Source organism: Monodelphis domestica, chromosome 2 (assembly GCF_027887165.1).
Source record: "Monodelphis domestica isolate mMonDom1 chromosome 2, mMonDom1.pri, whole genome shotgun sequence".
Classification (NCBI taxonomy): Eukaryota; Metazoa; Chordata; class Mammalia; order Didelphimorphia; family Didelphidae; genus Monodelphis; species Monodelphis domestica.
The window spans coordinates 537630952-537653259 of record NC_077228.1 but is presented as its reverse complement, the minus strand read 5'-3'; the positions used below and the strand labels follow the sequence as shown (position 1 = coordinate 537653259).

General features: G+C 59.9%; 1 protein-coding gene across 5 annotated transcripts in view; it reads left to right on the top strand.

The window, feature by feature from the left end:
* Positions 1-22308, top strand: part of AGAP1 (ArfGAP with GTPase domain, ankyrin repeat and PH domain 1) — a 540592-nt gene that overhangs the window by 486488 nt on the left and 31796 nt on the right. For all 5 annotated transcript variants that reach the window (XM_056820098.1, XM_056820097.1, XM_056820096.1 and 2 more), the window contains 2 exons: positions 469-559; positions 3662-3884. In XM_056820098.1, the coding sequence (XP_056676076.1) occupies positions 469-559; positions 3662-3884 (314 nt within the window). The remainder of the gene's footprint in view (positions 1-468; positions 560-3661; positions 3885-22308) is intronic.

The following is a 22308-nucleotide window of genomic DNA, read 5'->3' as shown; positions in this document are numbered from 1 at the left end:
GGGAAGCGTGGAAGGCCGTGTGGGAGTGAAGACGAGGAAGCCCTCTGGGAAGAGAGCCAAGAGAGCCCGCCGCCTCCGGGCAGCCCTCCAGCAGGAGCGACTTTGGGGATCCATCCCCAGCCCTGCGCGGCCGCCCGAAGCTCCCCTCCCAACGAGGGCGTCCCGGAGCCAGAGGCGAGGTGAGCCCTCGGCAAGCCTCTGAGCTCCCCCGCGGGCACGCCGGGCTCCATTTTATGAGAGACAAATGGGGGGCCAAACCCACCGGCGAATGATACTGCTCACGCACATGCGCAGTGCACACTCACACACGTGTGCACGTGCACACACACGTGTGCACACACGCATGCCTTTTCCAGCCCAACCCTTGGTTTCTGTGGCCTCCCCGGGCAGGGGGGGGGGGGGGTCCTGGGAGAGCAGCCGCGCCACCTCTCCGCGCGCTCACGTGTCTGTCTGTCTCGCTGCCCGCAGTCCCGCCTGACGAGCCAGAACGAGGCGATGGCCCTGCAGTCCATAAGGAACGTCCGAGGGAATTCGCAGTGTGTCGACTGTGAGGCTCAAAGTACGTACCGCGGCTTGGGGGAGGGGGACGGCGCGGAGGGGGGCCTGACGGGGGGGGGGGGCTTCTGGAGACCGGAAGGAGCAGAGAAGAGGGCGGCCAGGGGTGCCCCCGCTCAGGGAATTCTGGGGTGTCATCCCTGTACCCCTCACTACATGTATGTGTGACCCATAGCCTGGCCGAGAGGGCAGAGGGAGGGAGGAGGGAGGGAGGGAGGATGGAGAGATGGAGGGAGGATGGAGAGATGGAGGGAGGGAGGGAGGGAGGGAGGATGGAGAGATGGAGGGAGGATGGAGAGATGGAGGGAGGGAGGGAGGGAGGGAGGGAGGATGGAGAGATAGAGAGGGGGAGGGAGGGAGGGAGGATGGAGAGATGGAGGGAGGATGGAGAGAGGGAGGATGGAGAGATGGAGGGAGGATGGAGAGATGGAGAGAGGGAGGGAGGATGGAGAGATGGAGGGAGGGAGGGAGGATGGAGAGATAGAAGGAGGATGGAGAGATGGAGAGAGGGAGGAAGGAGAGAGGGAGGGAGGATGGAGAGATGGAGGGAGGGAGGGAGGATGGAGAGATAGAAGGAGGATGGAGAGATGGAGAGAGGGAGGAAGGAGGGAGGGAGGGAGGATGGAGAGATGGAGGGAGGGAGGGAGGATGGAGAGATGGAGAGAGGATGGAGAGATGGAGGGAGGATGGAGAGAGGGAGGATGGAGAGATGGAGGGAGGGAGGGAGGGAGGGAGGATGGAGAGGTGGAGGGAGGGAGGGAGGAGGGAGGGAGGAGGGAGGAGGGAGGAGGGACCACTTCAGCTCAGGAACCTGAGCTCGATTCTCATCCCAGAGGCTCGGGCAAGTCCCTTTCCTGCTCTCTTCTTCATTTACTTCATCTGCAAAGTGGGTGCCGCATGAGCCCCGCCACGAAGCCTGGGTGAAGACCGTCTGTGCCCTCCCAGAACCCCCATTAGGGCGCGCCTGGAGGAAGACGGGCTCTTGGCCCCGCCTCCGTGAGAGGCTACGCCGGCCCCTTCGCGCACGGACGTTCTCTAAGAGGACAAGTTCCGGCCGACCTGCTGATCGACTTTTGGCCTACAGAAGGAGCCCCCAGCGGGGGTTTCCCGTGGAAGAAGCCCCAAGTCTGCCCCCCGAGGGGATCCGCTCGTGCTCCATGTGGTCGGTCTCGGTCAGCCCTCGTGGCCTCTTCCGGACTTCCTTCGGGCCGGTCGCAGGAGGCCTTTCCCAGGCCAGCGGGCTCTCCCGGTGCCCGTCTTTATGGCGGCCCCCTCGAGGCTGTCTCCGCCGCTGGAATCGGGGCTCCGGGCGCCCCTCTGCATCCGAGGCCGGATCTCCTCGTCAAGCGCCCCGCGAGTGCTGCTCCCTCATCGCAGCAGCCGCTGACCGCGATGAGCGATAAGGGCGATGGCGGCCCTGCGGACTCGCGAGTGGAGGGGGGCGCGGGGGGCGGCCGGACCAGGCGAGGCCACTGGTATCCCCGAGAGCGGCGTTGGGGGCCGCGTGGTGGCTGTGCTCTAAGACGAGCTTCCGTGGGTCTCGGCTGAAGAATCGGAGGCGTTGGGGCTCTGCGGCCCCCGTGACCCAGGCCGGGACGGGAGGAGCCCGGCTTCTCCGGGGCCGCTTCAGCCCCCTCGGCCCTCACCAGTGGGCCCAGGCCAGAGGCCTCCAGCGCCCTGCCCAGAGCTAGAGCCCGAGTCCTGCCGCCCCGCCAGGTTCCTAGAGCGGGCCTGGGCCGTCCGCTGCGCGCGGTCTTTGGGCCTCCGGGCCTTCCTTCCCCCTCTCGCCCCGCCGGGCCCTGCTTCCTGCCGCCTCCGTGAGCTCCTTCCTTCGCTTCCCGGCCCCTCGGTCCCCCGCGGACGGAAGCGCAGACCTGGCGCCGGCGAGGAGGCCCTTCGCAGGCCCCTCCAACCTCCAGCTCTCGCAGTGGCCACAAGCCTCCGCCGGCCCGTCCACTGCCATCCGCATCCTGCGTCCTGCCTGCCTCGGCCAGCCGGCCCCGGCCGCCACCTGAAGCTACAGCCGCCATGTCCTCGCGCCCTTCGCTCTCCGTCGTTGGCGTGCACGTGAGCACTTGGTAAACGCCGTCTTGGAGCCGGGAGGGCCGTCGCGAGCCTCGAGTGCGGCCGTCCGGCCCCCGCCACAAAGCCCCAACGCCGCCCGCTCTGCTCCGGGCCAGGCGGCCCGCCTGCCTCCCGCGCCATCGGCCTGGCGCCCCTGAACCGGAGGGCCGAGCCGGCCCGGCCCCGCCTCTCCCCCCAGACGTCGGATGACAAGGAAGCCCGCTGGTCGCCGGCCCCTTCCAAGCCTTCCCGTCTCCGGGGCATCCTCGGTTCTCTCGGCTAGTCCGGAAAGACCTGCCTCTTCTCCGGGCCGCTCGTGCCCGGTCTTGAACCCTGGCACGTCACTCAGACAACTTTCCTGCTCGGCGGGCATCTGCTTTCGTGGAGGGAGGCGGGGCAGGGATGAAGTCACCGACCCTGCATGTGTTTCACATGTCCAAGAACGTGAACGTCTGGCTTCTCCGGAGAAAGCCAAGGGGGGCCCTTTTTCCCCCCAGAATGCTGTGCGAGGCTTAGCTCAAGCAGCCCCCCACTTGCCCACAGCTCCCCTAGAATGGAAGCTCCCGGAGGGATCTCGGCCACCTAGGCCAGGCTTTGGCATGAGGGAGAGCCCCGGCCGAGGCCCGCCAGATTGACCGAGTGAGGGCTTGAGGGAGAAGACGGAGGCGTTCTGTCTTCCTTGACAACCACCGCCATCATTGTCTGTCCCGGGGGGGCGTCAGAGAGTCCAGAGGAAGAAAAGGGCTCTGCTCTGGGTCGGCCTTGGGCGAGTGACACAACCCCTGCTCCCCGGGAGCTCCTGATCCACTCGGTACCTCCAGGCCGGGCACGGCGCTTAGTTGGGCTCCCTTAGCTCTGGGGATGAGGCAGCCTTTGCCGTTCTCATGGCGCCCCCTCAGGCCCCCCAGAGGTCTCTTTTGGTAAAGCTGCCTCCGGGCAGTCGCACCCTGGGCGCCCCTCGACTGATCCCTGCTGAGAGAATGAAACGAAGGGCGCGTTTTACCTCTTGTTTACGTGTCTGCGGTTTTGTGTCCTTGTACAGACCCCAACTGGGCCAGCTTGAATCTGGGGGCCCTCATGTGCATCGAGTGCTCGGGGATACACCGCAATCTCGGCACGCACCTGTCCCGCGTCCGCTCGCTAGACCTCGACGACTGGCCCATCGAGCTCATCAAGGTCATGTCCTCCATTGGCAACGAGCTGGCCAACAGCGTCTGGGAAGAGAGCTGCCAGGGACACCTGAAGCCTTCGCTAGACTCCACCAGGTAGGCTGGGCTGGAAGGTGGCGGGTTGCCGGTCGTCCCGGGAGCCTGGAGTGCACTAGGTCCCCGGCTTCAGCAGGAGGGCTCACCCTGGCATGAGACTCTCAAAGCTGGCCTCTGCAGACCGGGAGCGTCCCATCGCCTTCGTTTTCCGGGTGTGTGTCCGAGCTCTGAGGGCTCCCGCCTCTTACTTTGCCGTCCCTTCCCCAGAGTCTGAGCACGTTAAAGAAATTCACCCCAAGCTTCGAGCGGGCCACATCTTCGAGCCTTTTATGTGACTCAATTAATCCTTGACTTGTTACGTTACCGTCTCCTACTCCCAGGCGTCTATTCGGTTTCTTTTGGAGAATAAATGAATTGATAGCTGCAAAATGTTTTATTTAATCAATTGTACATTTAATCAACCTGCTCAAGCTTGGCATGTGATAAATCCTCTTCAGGTCTGATTATTATCGAGGGTGAGAGCGAGCAGGCTTTGTTTTTAAGCCACTCGTTCCCTTTTTCCCTTTTCATGAATGACTGGCATAAGCCTCCTTTGGGTGGACCCAGTCCTGGAGGCACGACGCTTCTCAGAGGTGCTCCCTCGGGCTTGCTGGGAGACGGGCAGTTTCGGCGCGTTTGAACCCTCTGCTTTTTCCACAAGGACGCCTCTGGCGGGGAAGGGCTGTGAGTTAGGGGTCCTGAGCAATAGGCAGCCGGTACCAAGAGAAGCGCGTTTCCTTTCCAGGCTCATATTCTGGATGCAGGGGAGAGAAGGGAGAAAATGCTGCCCCTGATCCCTTGCCCTGTCCCCCAGCCTCCAGGTGATCCGGGAGGGGGGCCAGGGGGTAGCAAGCAACATCCTTCAGTTCCCCTGGCTGGTGGGTGGGTGACCAGCCTTTGCATCTAGCCTTGTGGTGAGGCCAGCTTGCGCCTCCCTCGAGGGAGAAGAAAGTGGCATCTCCTGGTGAGTCCCCCCCCATGGTCCCGCCGGAGTGCGCGGCAGTGGTTGTACAGTGGGGAGGCTGCCTCTTCCCAGGAGCTCTCCTGGGTCCTGGCCCCGTCTGTGTCTGCCCTGCGTGCACGGATGTAGACGTGGGAACGGAGGCCTGCCTGTCTCGTCTCTCTTCCTGGGTCACGAAGGCGGAAGTGTAAAGGCGAGCCTGCGCCCTCCCCGGACAGAGCTGTCCCCGCGACAGCCGGACCTTTGGGAGCCTCACACTTTGGAGTCAGGAGGAAGAAACCATAACCCAGCACGGCTCCAGGGGCTGGGACGGAGGCCAGCCCAGGTCCACGTTGTGCCTCTCACCCATGGAGACCGAGTGGCCCTGGGCACTGGGAGGTCAGTCTCTGAACTCTGTGATCAGGCCCCGTCGCCTCCCACGAGGCCATCGACGGGGCAGGGGAAGGGCTTGCTGGGAGCGCCGGAGAGTTGTTCGATGTCATCAGTCAGTGATGCTCGTCACTGCCCTGACAAAGAGGGCGGCTCAGGCGCTTGGGCTGCGCGGGGTTTCCGCAGGACGAGTCGGGACCAGGCGGGATTGAGGCAGCGGTGGGGGAAGCTTTGTCCTCCCGGGGGAGTGAGACGCAGCGTCTAAGGAGCGGCTGCTCCGGCCATTCTAACAGAAGGGCCCGTCTGCCCTGGGGAAGGGAGGTCCCGGGCCAGTAGTGGCCAGAGCTCGGACATGGGCCGGCGGCATCGCCGTCGTCTCACCCCCGATGCGGCTGGCGAGCCCTCCGTGCTTCCCCGGCCTTCCAAGAGGAGGCCACAAGACGGGCTCAATTCTTATTTCCTGGACTTCACGGGCTGCGTCACAGCACTGTCTCCGTAGACGGCGCGCGCTTGGTTTAGGAGCTCCCTTCTCCCAGGGAGACGCGGCAGGCTCCAAAGGACGGGGAAGAACAGAGCCCGGAGAGCAGCTGCCACAGAAAGGATCCCACACGGTCCGGGCAGTCTCCGGTGGGTCCAGGGAGCTCTTCCCTCTGAACCTTCTCCGAGACGGGAACATTCAGCAATGCGGCCTCCACTCGGCACGCGGAGGCCTTCCTTGGCTTCTCCTGCCATTGTGAGCGCAGAAGTGCCCCCGTTGGGGTGTTCACTGGCCGCCCCTCGTGCTGGCCGTAGGACTCCCCCATCTTCTCTTCCCATCCCACATGAATCATCACGCTGTTCCTACGTGAACTGTGTCAAAAAAAGACGAGAGCAAATGCATATCGTGCTGCCCCCAGCACAAATGCCACGACGACGACGACGACGACGACGAGGCCCCGCGTCACAGTGGAGCTGCGGGGCTCAGAGAAGCCCTCCAAGTCACGTCCTAAAGCTGCAGGAAGGAAGCAGGTCCAGCACTCCAAGCAGGCATTTCACGAAGTTCATTATCGGTCTTATCACTTGAAGCAAAGGAACAAAAAGTCATAGAAGTCCGAAAACATCACGATCCAACCAAAATAAGAGCACACGAATAGTTCTCGCGCCTCTCCCAGAAAGGCCGCTTTCGCCAGCCGCCCATCACAAGGAGAGAGAGACAGGCGGGGCTACCCAGAGTGTGCACGCTCTCTCCGTCAGCGTGGAACACGGGCTGCTAGGAAGAGTCCTCGTAGGGCGCGCACTGTGGTTACGCGATCCCCCCTGTGATTCTCTTGGGAAAACGGCCCGTGGGAGCCTCCCGGATTACAAGTCGGCTTTCCCCGTGGAATCCGTACACCTAACTGGCTTCTCTCTAAAGGTCTTCAACTAGAGGCGACGCAGTATTGTACGTTCTAAGGGGAACTTCCAGTCATTTGGGGATCCGAGGCCAATAAGAGAAAGAACAAAACCAGTGGTTGGTAGTGCATTGGCGAGTAGCCAGTGAGGGGGCGGCCCCTCTGGCATAAGAGTTACGTTCACGATGGATGCGCTCAGCCCCCGCAGTTCCATGTCGCCACATCCCCAAGTGCATTCTGCATCCTCTGGTTTCTGCAGGCATCTCCGGGGCGCCTTCTGGATTCAGGGAGGTAGTCAGTTTCTTCTCCTGAAACGACTGGAACAAGAACAATTTTTATAGATGCAGAATTTTAGGACAATTGTACATGGTCTGACTCAGCAGGCCAAAGTCCCTCGGGCCCGGGGGACTCCCTAGACGTTCTCTAAGGCATCCGTGTTGAACGTCACAAATCCACGCCTTAAGGCATCAGCCCTGCTGGCCGGGAACCTCCCTTCACCCTTGCAGATTGGGGGCGCTCGTTCTAGATGCTGACCAGTTCGGGTCTTCCAGGGAGTCATGGGAGATAGATCTGGAACAGGGGAGTCCAGGAGAGGAGAGGGGAGTCCGGGGAAGAGAGGGGAGTCCGGGGAAGAGAGGGGAGTCCGGGGGAGGAGAGGGGAGTCATGGGAGATAGATCTGGAACAGGGGAGTCCAGGAGAGGAGAGGGGAGTCCGGGGGAGGAGAGGGGAGTCCAGGGAGGAGAGGGAAGTCATGGGAGATAGATCTGGAACAGGGGAGTCCAGGAGAGGAGAGGGGAGTCCGGGGGAGGAGAGGGGAGTCATGGGAGATAGATCTGGAACAAGGGAGTCCAGGAGAGGAGAGAGGAGTCCGGGGAAGAGAGGGGAGTCCGGGGGAGGAGAGGGGAGTCCGGGGGAGGAGAGGGGAGTCCGGGGGAGGAGAGGGGAGTCCGGGGGAGGAGAGGGGAGTCCGGGGAAGAGAGGGGAGTCCGGGGGAGGAGAGGGGAGTCCGGGGGAGGAGAGGGGAGTCATGGGAGATAGATCTGGAACAGAGGAGTCCAGGAGAGGAGAGGGGAGTCCAGGGGAGGAGAGGGGAGTCATGGGAGATAGATCTGGAACAGGGGAGTCCAGGAGAGGAGAGGGGAGTCCAGGGGAGGAGAGGGGAGTCATGGGAGATAGATCTGGAACAGGGGAGTCCAGGAGAGGAGAGGGGAGTCCAGGGGAGGAGAGGGGAGTCATGGGAGATAGATCTGGAACAGGGGAGTCCAGGAGAGGAGAGGGGAGTCCGGGGGAGGAGAGGGGAGTCATGGGAGATAGATCTGGAACAGGGGAGTCCAGGAGAGGAGAGGGGAGTCCGGGGAAGAGAGGGGAGTCCGGGGAAGAGAGGGGAGTCCGGGGGAGGAGAGGGGAGTCCAGGGAGGAGAGGGGAGTCATGGGAGATAGATCTGGAACAGGGGAGTCCAGGAGAGGAGAGGGGAGTCCGGGGGAGGAGAGGGGAGTCATGGGAGATAGATCTGGAACAGGGGAGTCCAGGAGAGGAGAGGGGAGTCCAGGGGAGGAGAGGGGAGTCCGGGGGAGGAGAGGGGAGTCCGGGGGAGGAGAGGGGAGTCTGGGGGAGGAGAGGGGAGTCCGGGGAAGAGAGGGGAGTCCGGGGGAGGAGAGGGGAGTCCGGGGGAGGAGAGGGGAGTCATGGGAGATAGATCTGGAACAGGGGAGTCCAGGAGAGGAGAGGGGAGTCCAGGGGAGGAGAGAGGAGTCATGGGAGATAGATCTGGAACAGGGGAGTCCAGGAGAGGAGAGGGGAGTCCAGGGGAGGAGAGGGGAGTCATGGAGATATATCTGGAACAGGGGAGTCCAGGAGAGGAGAGGGGAGTCCGGGGAAGAGAGGGGAGTCCGGGGAAGAGAGGGGAGTCCGGGGGAGGAGAGGGGAGTCCAGGGAGGAGAGGGGAGTCATGGGAGATAGATCTGGAACAGGGGAGTCCAGGAGAGGAGAGGGGAGTCCGGGGGAGGAGAGGGGAGTCATGGGAGATAGATCTGGAACAGGGGAGTCCAGGAGAGGAGAGGGGAGTCCGGGGAAGAGAGGGGAGTCCGGGGGAGGAGAGGGGAGTCCAGGGAGGAGAGGGGAGTCATGGGAGATAGATCTGGAACAGGGGAGTCCAGGAGAGGAGAGGGGAGTCCGGGGGAGGAGAGGGGAGTCATGGGAGATAGATCTGGAACAGGGGAGTCCAGGAGAGGAGAGGGGAGTCCGGGGGAGGAGAGGGGAGTCATGGGAGATAGATCTGGAACAGGGGAGTCCAGGAGAGGAGAGGGGAGTCCGGGGGAGGAGAGGGGAGTCATGGGAGATAGATCTGGAACAGGGGAGTCCAGGAGAGGAGAGGGGAGTCCGGGGGAGGAGAGGGGAGTCATGGGAGATAGATCTGGAACAGGGGAGTCCAGGAGAGGAGAGGGGAGTCCGGGGAAGAGAGGGGAGTCCGGGGGAGGAGAGGGGAGTCATGGGAGATAGATCTGGAACAGGGGAGTCCAGGAGAGGAGAGGGGAGTCCGGGGAAGAGAGGGGAGTCCGGGGGAGGAGAGGGGAGTCCAGGGAGGAGAGGGGAGTCATGGGAGATAGATCTGGAACAGGGGAGTCCAGGAGAGGAGAGGGGAGTCCGGGGGAGGAGAGGGGAGTCATGGGAGATAGATCTGGAACAGGGGAGTCCAGGAGAGGAGAGGGGAGTCCGGGGGAGGAGAGGGGAGTCATGGGAGATAGATCTGGAACAGGGGAGTCCAGGAGAGGAGAGGGGAGTCCGGGGAAGAGAGGGGAGTCCGGGGGAGGAGAGGGGAGTCCGGGGGAGGAGAGGGGAGTCCGGGGGAGGAGAGGGGAGTCCGGGGGAGGAGAGGGGAGTCCGGGGAAGAGATGGGAGTCCGGGGGAGGAGAGGGGAGTCCGGGGGAGGAGAGGGGAGTCATGGGAGATAGATCTGGAACAGGGGAGTCCAGGAGAGGAGAGGGGAGTCCAGGGGAGGAGAGGGGAGTCATGGGAGATAGATCTGGAACAGGGGAGTCCAGGAGAGGAGAGGGGAGTCCAGGGGAGGAGAGGGGAGTCATGGGAGATAGATCTGGAACAGGGGAGTCCAGGAGAGGAGAGGGGAGTCCGGGGGAGGAGAGGGGAGTCATGGGAGATAGATCTGGAACAGGGGAGTCCAGGAGAGGAGAGGGGAGTCCGGGGGAGGAGAGGGGAGTCATGGGAGATAGATCTGGAACAGGGGAGTCCAGGAGAGGGGAGTCATGGGAGATAGATCTGGAACAGGGGAGTCCAGGAGAGGAGAGGGGAGTCCAGGGGAGGAGAGGGGAGTCATGGGAGATAGATCTGGAACAGGGGAGTCCAGGAGAGGAGAGGGGAGTCCAGGGGAGGAGAGGGGAGTCATGGGAGATAGATCTGGAACAGGGGAGTCCAGGAGAGGAGAGGGGAGTCCAGGGGAGGAGAGGGGAGTCATGGGAGATAGATCTGGAACAGGGGAGTCCAGGAGAGGAGAGGGGAGTCCAGGGGAGGAGAGGGGAGTCATGGGAGATAGATCTGGAACAGGGGAGTCCAGGAGAGGAGAGGGGAGTCCGGGGGAGGAGAGGGGAGTCATGGGAGATAGATCTGGAACAGGGGAGTCCAGGAGAGGAGAGGGGAGTCCAGGGAAGAGAGGGGAGTCCGGGGGAGGAGAGGGGAGTCCGGGGGAGGAGAGGGGAGTCCAGGGGAGGAGAGGGGAGTCCGGGGGAGGAGAGGGGACCTTAGTCTGTTGGTGCTGGGAAGGCCCTGAAAATGTGGCTCAGAGTAGGGGCCTCATTGTGCCTCTGAGACAGCCGAGGGGTCAAGGGGAGGCCAAAGGGAGGAGAGACCAGAGCTGAGGCGAGCAGGAAGCGCTCTCGCGGCATCCCGTGGAGGCCAACAAAGCCCCAAACTGGAGCCCTCGGTGAGGCCTGACTCCGAGCCGGCCCTGTGGTGCTCGTTGGTCCCCGCTCCCTTCTCCTCATTGAGAGGCATCTGCCAGAAAGGGGGGCTCCGACTCCGGGACAGCATTGTTTCTCGACCCGGGCTTGCAGCAGCCTCGTGATGCCGGGAGAAGCAGCTGTGAGTCAGTTTAACGACTGCAGTCAAGCTGGCACTAAAAAGGCACCTCGAGATTTGTGCTCTGCCTCTTGCCCTCTCCGGGATGATGGCGGAGGCCTCGGAGTCCACTTAGCCAGATGTTCCCCCGGGAGCCCCGCCCCTTCCCTCTCATCGAGAATGGTCCGAGGAGGCCCCTCCCCCCCCCATGGGAGGCAGGGAAGGTGCAGGGGCCCAGCCAGAGGCGGTGCCGGCCCGTAAGGCCCCCAGGAGGGATCTCGCCGTCCAGGGCTCGCCTGGCCCCGATCGGTCAGCTTTAGAAAGCTTATAATTGCTTCCAGCGATGATCGGCCGCCCGACTAGGAGAGCGGGGTGACAAATTAAAGCTGACGGCTGCTGAAGGACTATTGACTTCCCATTTCTAAACAGGGGAATCATTAGTCAAGAAAAGCATCTTTTAATTACTCCCAGGAAAGGGGCCGGCGGGGGGGTCTCCGCACTCGATGTTAAACGTCCTGGCCGGGGAGGGGCTGCCTGCCGCCTCCCCGTAATGTCCCTCATTCGGGCTGAGGAGTCAAATGAGGGCAGATCAATGCTACAACAATTAACTGGGTCTGGAGCAGCATCAGAATTTTCCCCTCTAATTGCCATCGATACCATTTAAGCACACACTTAAAATATCGACGGAAGATGGCGGGTGGCGAGCAGCGTCGCCTGGCCCAGGCGGGAGGAAGAAGCAAGGCCGTCCGGCGGCGGCCCGAGACGTCGTGGAGCATCTCGGAATCCGGGGAGCTTCGGCCGGCGGGCACGTTTGGGTCCGGCCCTCGGCGCCCCCTCGAGCTCCCGACCCGGAACCCGTGACGAGGCTGACGTTGCCCCGGGTCGGCCCCGAAAGAGGGGTACAAACAGGACGGAGAGTGAGCCCTGGACAGACGGCCACAAATCAGGCTGGTGGGCGCTTTTTGTTCTCTGCCCCGGCGATGGGCAAGCCAGTGGGGCCGGGAAGCGTCCGCGGGGCGTGGGGATCCATCCCCCCCTCAGGGCCGGCCGCAGAGCCCTCTGCCCGAGCTCTCTGTCCCTCTGGCGGCCGCCCGGGGGCACCCACACCCAGCACGGGCTGAGGCCGGCACTGTGGAAGGGTGCTCTGGCGAGGCCGAACGTCCTTCAGCCCCTCCGTTCCACTCACAGGGGTCTGACTCGGCAGCTTTCCGGGAGGCTTCCTTGTCCGCACAACGAGCCTCTTCCGCGCCTCTTTCCTTCCTCTGTTCTTCCTTCCCCTCCGCGGCGTCGGCGGCCCATCTGAAGAGCCGCCTCTCCAGCCGGGCGGATCCCGGCCCGGCGCCGCGCGTGCCGAGGCCCGGCAGCCCACTTGCAGATGAAATGAGTTGGCCTGATGATGCCACTTCAGCCCTTTTGATTTCCCGGCCCCACTTTGATCTTATTTATGCGCTCGGCCATATTGACGAAGGGAAATGTATCCAAACTAGAAATAATTGGATCCCTCCCGCCGGCCCTTCGGAGACGGGAAATGGGAGAGGACCTCCGCGCTTCTTTGTCTTGTTGGGTTTGATCATGCCACGGGGAGGGGGAGCCACATCATCGCCCTCATCTCCAATTCCTGGCATAAGGATGCACTTTCACGAGCATGGCCTGAGGGAACAGCAGCCCCTCTCCGGCCCCCCAAGCCTCAGATCTGAGGGGTTTTCGGCCTGGTGAGGTCAGTGTCTTTGTCTCTCTTCATCAGCACTGGACATCTTTTCCCATTTTCTTTTTTCTTTTCCTGGGGGAGAGACGGAGAGGGACAGGAATGGGTGGGAATCCAGAAAAAAAAAGGTCTGTGCTCTGAAGGGCTGACCAGAACCCATCTGCAATTGGGTGGCATCTGCTCCCCACATGTCACTTCCCTCATTAACAAGCAATTGAATTAATTAAATGCTACTCAGAACACGCATAACAAGCTACCGGCAGTGTCCAAATTAGCGCTGATAATCAAGGATGATTTCCTTTATTATCCTGCTAAGTGGTGTGCAGGCTCTCCTCTCCCTGCCTGCCCTCATCTATTTACATACCCTCCGCTCCTGCCTTTGCAAGCCAGGGTTATCTTACCTAGTTAATTTGCCACGATCACCAAGCATGGCGGATTGATATGCCTGCCTCTGCTGAAGCACCCCCCCTTCCTTTCTTCCCTCCCCCAGCCCGATCCTTTGTAGCTCAAGCTCACTGATAAATTAAAAGCCACCCCTGTGGTCTCTCAAGTGAGTAATAGAGGCAGAAATTTCATTTTGCAACTGGCTGATTTAATGATCCAAAGGGTAATTAATGGCCTGATTATCTTAATGTTAAATATGTCCGGCAGCAATTACTGTGACCTCCCGCTTGTCAAGGTCCGGGGTATGCTCTTCTTTCAATTAAGTTCTCTGGGGTTTAATGGTATGAATAAACTCCTCTGATTCGATCATTCTGGACTCTGAGATTTCAGCAAGCTAGGGGCTCGTTTGGAGTTTTAATCAGCCCGTCTTCTACTTGAGCGATCAGAGTTAACAATTATAACAAGGACAGTTTAACTTTCTTCTCTCTGCCTCTCCCGTCATCCCCCACCACCCTGTCAACTCTTCATCCTTTCCTCTTCTCTTTTCTTTTTTGCTCCTTTCCTCCCCCGGTTTGGTTTGCATCTCAGTTCCACAAGGGAGCATTTCTCGTTCCTTTCCATCTGCGTTCGTTTCATCTTCCCAATACAAATTATCATGTGATGTTGCCGTGTTTTGATTTGACAGGCTTAATGAATTGGCAGGAGCACCCGAAAATGACGGTGCCACTAATTGCAACTCAAAATGCATCCCCGTCACCGGGGTGCGCCTGTCAGCGGGCCTGCGCCGCCCCGGCTGCGGCCAGAGCCCGCTGATGTTTCCCATTCCGGGTGGTGCGCCTCGTCGGGGGATCTGATCCGCGGTGATAGCAGTAACAGGCTCCGGGGTGCCTTTGGGTTTTGCGGCCGTGCCGTTTGTGTGCCAGAGTGACATTTACTGCCAATAAAGCTTATACATCTGTGGTTATGCAAACCAAACAGCTGCTGGGGGACTCGGGATTGGACTGAAGATGTTTTATCAACTTCTCTTCGTGGGGAGACACTGAATCAAAGCGGGAGAGCCATAAGTCACTTAGCGCCTGTCTCCCGGCTGAGCCTCCTCATTAGCGCATCTCTAAATATGCCCGAGTTTACAGGAAGTGGGTGTCTGCGCAGAAATATTCCCCTATAAATATTCAGCCAGTTAGGAAAATGCACAGATTAGGAGTGCATTAACAGGGCCTGAAAGAGCCCTCCTGGAGATTCCAGGCAGAGGCACATCTCCAGCCGGACCACTTGGACCGCAACCTGGAAGGAGCACCAGCACCTAATGGGCTCCGGACCGGTGAGGCAGCAGCTGCTTCCCTTGAAATCGACCAGGGGCCGCCTGTAGCCAAGCGAAAGGAAGCCCCTCACAAGAAGAGCCAACCCCTTCCTAAGGAGGCGCTTGTCTCTCTTGTCTCCCCCCAAATCATGGGAAGAATTGGCCGTCCGTACAAAGCGCCACGAGACCCACACACACTCCCGAGAGGTCACACGAGGAGATGAGGAAACCGGCTCAGAAAAATCAGCCAGGAACCATGAGAGCTCTCCTGCCGGCAAGCACATTCTCCCTTTAGAAAAGGGCAGGAAAGAGATTAAGGAGAAAGGAGAGAAAGAGGAGAGGAAAGGAAAGAAAAAGGAGGAGAGGAAAGGAAAGAGAACAAAGGAGAGGAAAAGAAAGAGAAAGGAGGAGAGGAAAGGAAAGAGAACAAAGGAGAGGAAAAGAAAGAGAAAGGAGGAGAGGAAAGGAAAGAGAATAAAGGAGAGGAAAAGAAAGAGAAAAGAGGAGAGGAAAGGAAAGGAAAGAGAAAGGAGGAGAGGAAAAGAAAGAGAAAAGAGGAGAGGAAAGGAAAGAGAAAGGAGGAGAGGAAAGGAAAGAAAGAGAACAAAGAAGAAGGAAGGAAAAGAGAGAGAGAAGGAATGAGAAAAGTGGAGAGGAAAGGAAAGAGAACAAAGGAGAGGAAAAGAAAGAGGAGAGGAAAGGAAAGAGAAAAGAGGAGAGGAAAGGAAAGAGAAAGGAGGAGAGGAAAGGAAAGAAAGAGAACAAAGAAGAAGGAAGGAAAAGAGAGAGAGAAGGAACGAGAAAAGCGGAGAGGAAAGAGAGAGGAGAGGAAAGGAAAGAGAAAAGAGGAGAGGAAAGAAAATAAAGAGGAGAAAAAGAGGAAGGAAGGAAAAGAGAGAGAAGGAAAGAGGAGAAGAAAGGAGAGAGGAGAGAAGAGAAAAGAGGAGAGGAAAAGAAAGAGAAAAGAGGAGAGGAAAGGAAAGAAAGAGAACAAAGAAGAAGGAAGGAAAAGAGAGAGAGAAGGAATGAGAAAAGTGAAGAGGAAAGGAAAGAGAACAAAGGAGAGGAAAAGAAAGAGGAGAGGAAAGGAAAGAGAAAAGAGGAGAGGAAAGGAAAGAGAAAGGAGGAGAGGAAAGGAAAGAAAGAGAACAAAGAAGAAGGAAGGAAAAGAGAGAGAGAAGGAACGAGAAAAGCGGAGAGGAAAGAGAGAGGAGAGGAAAGGAAAGAGAAAAGAGGAGAGGAAAGAAAATAAAGAGGAGAAAAAGAGGAAGGAAGGAAAAGAGAGAGAAGGAAAGAGGAGAAGAAAGGAGAGAGGAGAGAAGAGAAAAGAGGAGAGGAAAGGAAAGAGAAAAGAGGAGAGGAAAGGAAAGAGAGAGGAAAGAGAAAAGAGGAAGGAAGGAAAAGAGAGAGAGAAGGAAAGAGGAGAGGAAAGGAAATAAAGAGGAGAAAAAAGAGGAAGGAAGGAAAAGAGAGAGAAGGAAAGAGGAGAAGAAAGGAGAGAGGGGAGAAAAGAGGAGAGGAAGGGAAAGAAAGAGGAGAAAAAAGAGGAAGGAAGGAAAAGAGAGAGAGAAGGAAAGAGGAGAAGCAAGGAAAGAGATAAGAGGAGAGGAAAGGAAAGAAAAAATAGGAGAGGAAAGAAAAGAGAAAAGAGGAGAGGAAGGGAAAGAAAGAGGAGAAAAAAGAGGAAGGAAGGAAAAGAGAGAGAGAGAGAAGGAAAGAGAAAGACAGCGGGAGGGATGCCCTTGTGATCCAGCACAGCCACGATGCTTTAGACGTCCTTTTCTCCTGTCCTCTCCCGGCATCGCACCCAGATGCTCACACAGACTCCCAGATGCAGCGAGCATCTCTCGCGTCTGCAGCGTCCTGGCCTCCCTTCTCTGCCGTGAGCTCCTCTCAGGCACTCGCCCAGGCTCCGGCTTCTTCCTTTCTGTTGCTGCCGGTTTGGACGCCTCTTCCCCCGCCCCTGACTTCCTCCTGGCCGTCCTTTCTTCCTCGACAGTCATCTCTGGAGCCCTTCGTTTGCCACCATCTGTCCGTGGCATCTGGTTCTGGGCTTCCCGGGTCTTCTCAGCCCCCCAAGAGGTCCCTGTGGGGACGGGGTCCTGGTCAGGGAGATGGATTGTGCCCCCATATAAGGGGTCAGTGGCTCATGGGAGCCTCAGAGCCATCCCAGAGTAGTTGATTCCCTGTGATTCATTGGAAGGAGCACAAGACTTGGAATCGGAGGTCCTGGGTTCTGGGTTCTAATCACCCCTCAGACACTTACTTCACTTTTATTCCAAGTTCTCTAAGGGGAAATTCTGCCACGGGCTGTTGTCCCCTCCGGCAAAGCAGGGACTCCTGGGCCCGTTTTGTGGCTGTTTCGTGGCAAGAATTGCTGCAGCCCAGACGATGGCGAGGAGAAGCACGCGAGCGGTGACAGGAGTCGGCGATGATGGGGGGCCCAAAGGTTTGAGTTCAAGTGCTGCGCCTGGCGTTGACTGCCTGAGGGACGCTGGGCGGTCCCTGAATGTCCCCGAGGCCCTCGCCGGGCCAGAGGGTCCGTGAGCAGCTCTTCGTGGCCGCGGCGATAGAGCAGGATTCGAAGGGCTCCCAGAGGGATCTGCGGCCCCGAGCGGCCGCCGAGGGCTTTCCTCTGGGGGTCCCAGTTCAGATCACCGCCGGGCCACGACGTGGACTTGCAGTGCGGGTGAAGCCCGCTGGGATGCCTGTTGGCGCGCGTGTGTGTGAGGCTCGCGTGTGCCTCGCCCTGGGTCGCTCCCAGCGTGGAAGCTCCCTTCACGCGCCCAGCAGCATCCCCGCGGCCTCTCGGGCTCCAGGCGTGGCCCGGTGAGATGCTGTCAGCTCAGGTGTCCCTGCGGGGCCCTGGGCCAGCCTCCAGCCGTGCCCAGCACAGGGAGGACCCGGGTTCAAATCCTCCCACTGGGCTTTCTAGGCCTCGTGATTCTGTCCCGGCAGATGATGCGCTTCCTGGGTTCTGGGCGCGTGCTGAGCGCACCGAGGGGGGGCACGAGCCGGCCGCCCTCATGGGGGCCGTCCGGGGGGGCCGCCAGGAGCGGGGCCGGGATCGGAGCGCCGCCGACCCAGACTGCCCTTGGGAGCTGCCCAGCCTGGCCCAGGACCCGCCGTGACGGGGAGCTCACTCCCCAGCCTGGGGAGGTGGGAGGGGAGGGGAGGGCCGCGCCGGGGGCCGCTCTGCGCTCCGTCCTCTTCCTTAAAGGCAGCCTGCATGCGGGCTCTCCCCGCCAGAGAGAACAAGGCCCGGAGCGGCTCTCGCACTCAGGGCTCGAGCTCTTCTCTCCTTCTCATCTCCCTTCCTGAGCAGTCTTTGTGTGTGTGTGTGCGCACACATGTGTTCACATGTACACGTGTGTTGTGTGAATGCATGTGTGTACACGTGTGTTGTGTGAATGCATGTGTGTACACGTGTGTTGTGTGAATGCATGTGTGTGCGTGTGTACACGTGTGCTGTGTGAATGCATGTGTGTGCGTGTGTACACGTGTGTTGTGTGGGTGTGCGCGTGTGCGCTCGGACTGGCCCCTCGTTGGCCGTGTCAATGAGCTCCTCGGCGGCCCGAAGCTCGCCGTCGCCTCCTCAGGGCCGGGTCTGGCGGCTCCTCCATCTGCCCAGGTAGCTGCCGTGTGGGAGGCTGGACTTGAACGCGAGTCTTCCTGAGCCTCCAGCGGTCGCCGTGAAGCACCGAAGGGTTACGTGACTTGCTTGAGGTGACTCAGGCCGAGGCATCCGAGGCAGAACTTGAACTCGGCTCTCGGGTCCTCTTGGCACGCCTGGCCTCAGCCTCGCCTGGAGGAGAGCCCAGCCCCCCCCTTCCAGGCCAGACACAGAGGCGGGGCGGGGCGGGGCTCAGCCGGCCGCCCTCCCCCTCCCGAGAGGTCCAGGCTGGCCTCTGCAGAGCCCCCGAAGGCGCCTGGCCAGCCGCAGGGTGCGGCCCCGGAAGAGGAAGCCCCTGAGCTGGCTGCGAGAGCCGCAGGAGGGAACGGCCGGCTGCCCAGCGCGGAGACGGCGCCACGGCCGCCCCCTTCGAGGGCGTCTCCAGAAGGCTCCCCCGAGCTGGCGCCGACCCCGGAGACCTCTCGGTTCCCTCCCTGTCTGCAGGGAGTCGTCGATGCTTCGCGCCTCTGCGGCCCCCTTGGGTGAAGCCCCCGCTACTCCCCCCCCCCGCATGTGATGGGCCCCCCCTCCCCCCCTCCTCCGGGCACGGCTCAGGCTTCTCGCACCTGACCTTGGCCGGGCGTGGGGAGGGCCTGGTCAGCCCGGGCAGGCCACGATGGACGAGAGGCCGGCCCGAGCCTCCGGCCCGGGCTTTGGTTCTGTCCGGGTTGTGCTGCATGCAGAGCTTGGCTCCGGGGGCAGCACCTGGCAAAGGGGTCCTTCGTGCATGCCGACTGGCTGACTCTCTCTGGGCCTCAGTTTCCTCACCTGCAAAATGAAGCCCCTTCCAGCTCCGGAACGGTGTTCACGTCTGGCCCTCGTTTCTGCATCTGTCACATGGCGGGGGAAGGCGTGGAAGGCAACGGCCTCGGAGGTCCGCCCCGACTGCATACGGCGCCGCCATCAGCTTCCTGGTGCTTCCAAGGGCTCTGGGCCGCCGCAGGCGCTGTGGGGGCAGGGCGGCCTCGTCTCATCCCCACCTTTCACGGCCACTCCCACGTTCACCTACTGACACACTCGGTGGGACGCCCATCAATGAGCCCCACCACGGACTGGGCAGTGTGGACTCTCCCTGATATTTGCCCAGCTTTGATTAGAGGGATGGATGGATGGATGGACGGATGGACGGATGGATAGATGGAGAGAGAGAGGGATGGATGGAGGGATGGATGGATGGAGAGAGAGAGGGATGGATGGATGGATGGATGGATGGACGGATGGATAGATGGAGAGAGAGAGGGATGGATGGAGGGATGGAGGGATGGATGGATGGAGAGAGAGAGGGATGGATGGATGGATGGATGGATGGACGGATGGATAGATGGAGAGAGAGAGGGATGGATGGATGGATGGATGGATGGATGGATGGATAGATAGATGGAGAGAGAGAGGGATGGATGGATGGACGGATGGACGGATGGATGGATGGATGGATGGATGGATGGATGGATGGATAGATGGATGGATGGATAGATAGATGGAGAGAGAGAGGGATGGATGGGTGGATGGATGGATGGATGGATGGAGAGAGAGAGAGGGATGGATGGATGGATGGATGGATGGATGGATGGATGGATGGATAGATGGAGAGAGAGAGGGATGGACGGATGGACGGATGGACGGACGGACGGATGGATGGATGGATGGATGGATGGATGGATGGATAGATGGATGGATGGATAGATAGATGGAGAGAGAGAGGGATGGATGGGTGGATGGATGGATGGATGGATGGATGGAGAAAGAGAGATGGATGGATGGATGGATGGATAGATGGATAGATGGAGAGAGAGAGGGAGAGAGGGATGGATGGATGGAGAGATAGATGGAGAGGGATGGATGGATGGACGGATGGATGGATGGAGAGAGAGAGGGATGGATGGATGGATAGGCAGACGGAGAGGCTAGTGGCGTGATAGAAAGACAGATGAGAGCATTTGCTAAGGGCTTACTGCAGTACAGATGCCAGGCAGTGTGCCCCGGGTTGCAGGGCCAACCCTCGCCTCAAAGGACACACTCTCTAATGGGAAAGAAGCTTTGTAGGCTCCCTGGCCTGGATGTAATTGTCCAGAACATAACAGGCTTGTGTGCCCTGGGTGGAGGCTCCATCTTGTTCTGAGGAGCTAAATGGTAGACTCAATGGAATCTTCCTTTCACATTTGCCTTTGCTCCTTACTCTCTGGCCCACCCGGGGCTCTCTCCTCCCTTTGAGCCTCCGTTCCTTCATCTGTAGAATGGGGATAGGGAAGGAGGTCGGGATGGTCTCTAGGTTCTTTCCAATGCAGTGAGCCAAGAGCTGATTGTCAGGCGGTGAAGAGGCGACCTTGAAAGGGCCCGCGTGTTCCTTCGCCGTCCTCTGGTTTGGGGGTTCAGGGTTAGGGTGGTGCTGGGAGCCCCTTGATGTGCGTGTATAAACACCCCCAGATCAGCGACTGGTTGCCTCCTGGGTCAGCAGGTTTCAGTTGGGGGGATGTAGAAGCCCCCACTAGTTGTCCGTGGGATGCCACTTGGGCATTTGTCTCGTCGGGCCCCAGAGCGCGGTGGGGCTGAGTCCAGGCTTGTTGATTCAGGGCGTCTCCATTCCTTTGTGCCTTCCTTCTCTGAGGTGTTGGGAGCCCCCTCGACGTCCCCAGCACAGATTTTAGCTGCCGGCGCCTGGCTTGGCTTCTCTGCAGAGCCCAGTGCAATATGGACGTAGGGTCGACCCTGGGCAAGGTGCTGGGGCCACCATCTTTCCCACGCCTGAGCGCCCTCCCCAGACACCACAGGCTGGTGCGGCCTCCCCTGCTGTCCTGGAGAAAGCAGTGAGAGAGCCAGTGAATGCTGTGACGCTCAGAGCAAGAGGTGAGCGTGCCGCGATCGCCGCTGACTCGCCTCAGCCAGGCCGGACACTGGCACACTCTTGGGGGGCTCTTCTGGCACAGACTCTGCAGCGGCCGGCCATTCCCTGTCCGGCTCATTTAGAGATGGGCAAAGGGAGGCCGATGAGATGCAGTGACTCGCCAGGCTGGCACAGCTAGGAAGTGTCTGGTCACATTTGAACTCGGAAGAGGAGTCTTCAGCCTCCGCCTGTGCTCTGGTCACTGGGCCGCCCCGCCGTCCAAACGCCCGTACTCACAAGGTTCTCTCCTTCTACCTGCCCCAGAACGGACACCTCTGTTCGCCCCTTCTTCTGGCTAAGCAGGGCGGCCTCACCCCCTTTCTTCCCAGGGGGGCCTTCAGGAGAGGGGGCACACACCCTCCCTCCACCGATAGCGCTTTCCCCCCGAATCTTAGAGGAGGCTGGACACGAAGAGGGAGGCTAAGGGGCTGGCCCGCACAGGGCCGGAGCCCAGCTTCCTGGATGGGGACCAGCTCTCCCAAGTTTCCCGACTACCCGCCTCTCCGGTAGGAAGCAGCAGCCCAACGCTAGTGTGCCGTGGGGTGGCAGGAAGGGAAGGCGGGGGGGCCCTGCTGAGACCCTATCAGAGGCCTGCGTGTCCTCGAGACCTAGAAGGGCAGCCTTGTGGCCAAGACATTCGTCTGTTCTGCTGAGCCCCTGAAGGAAAAGCCAGGAGCCGGCGGGGAAGGTCCAGTGGACACCTCCTGGCTAGAAGAGCTTCACCAAAGCAGAAGAGTCTGGGCACATTTGTGGACAGTCGGCCAGCATCGATGGTGCCCTTCTCTGGCCCGGCTCTGCGCTGGGCACTGGACATGCACAGGCAGAGAAGGAAAGTCTCTTCCAGGAAGCTTCTGTTCTCCGAGGAGACCCCCCAGGCATGGCTGAGCCCTGGCAGAAACACATAGGAGGACAAGCCACCAGTTCTCCTTTTCCCAAACAGAGGTTGTTCTCTCGTTCCCTCCATGTTCGCCCTCCTGGTGGAGGCTAACCCAACCCCCTCTACGTGAGCCCTGGAGCCCACCAGTGGGATCACAGCTTTAGAGCCATCCCCTCCCTGTAGATGAGGAAACTGAGGTCCAGAGGCCCGAGTTTCAATGAGGAGGACCTGCTCCCTCCTCCAGATCTCCAGTGGTCCTTCCTCCCTTTCTGCCCAGTCACATGTGGCCCAGGCTAGGACGCCCTTTCTCTCTGGATCCTTTTCCCTCCTCTATTTCCTTTGGAAGGCTTTCTCTCGCTCTTTAAAAGAACACGTCGTGAATGGGATCCCCCAGACAATGCTGGAGCATCCCTTCAGTCCTTGCACTGCCTTGCCTCGCTTCCTGAGGACATGGAACAATTCCTTTGTACCACAGAGCCAGATGCTGTAATCACAAGATGGCTTTGACAGATACAAGAATGAACAAAAGTTGTGGTCGCCATTGATAAGAATTAAACCTGAAGTCATGAGACTGATAGTAGCTTTAGTTGCTTTTCTACAGCAACAGAGTGATAGTAAGACAGGCAATGTAGGAAGGAGGTAGAAAAAATACTGCCCGGCTGAAAATGCCCAACGTCCGGGTCCGAGTGCCTCCAGACCGCGAATGTGAATCCAAATCTCACCGGCCCAAGACGGCGTCTCCCATCAGGCGTCTGACAACCAGAAGCGACGCCAAAGAGGCCAAGGGTGGTCTCTCATGCCCGGGAGGCAGGCGTCTCGCCCAAGTTGGCGTCCCTCTGCAGCCCGAGTCTCCAG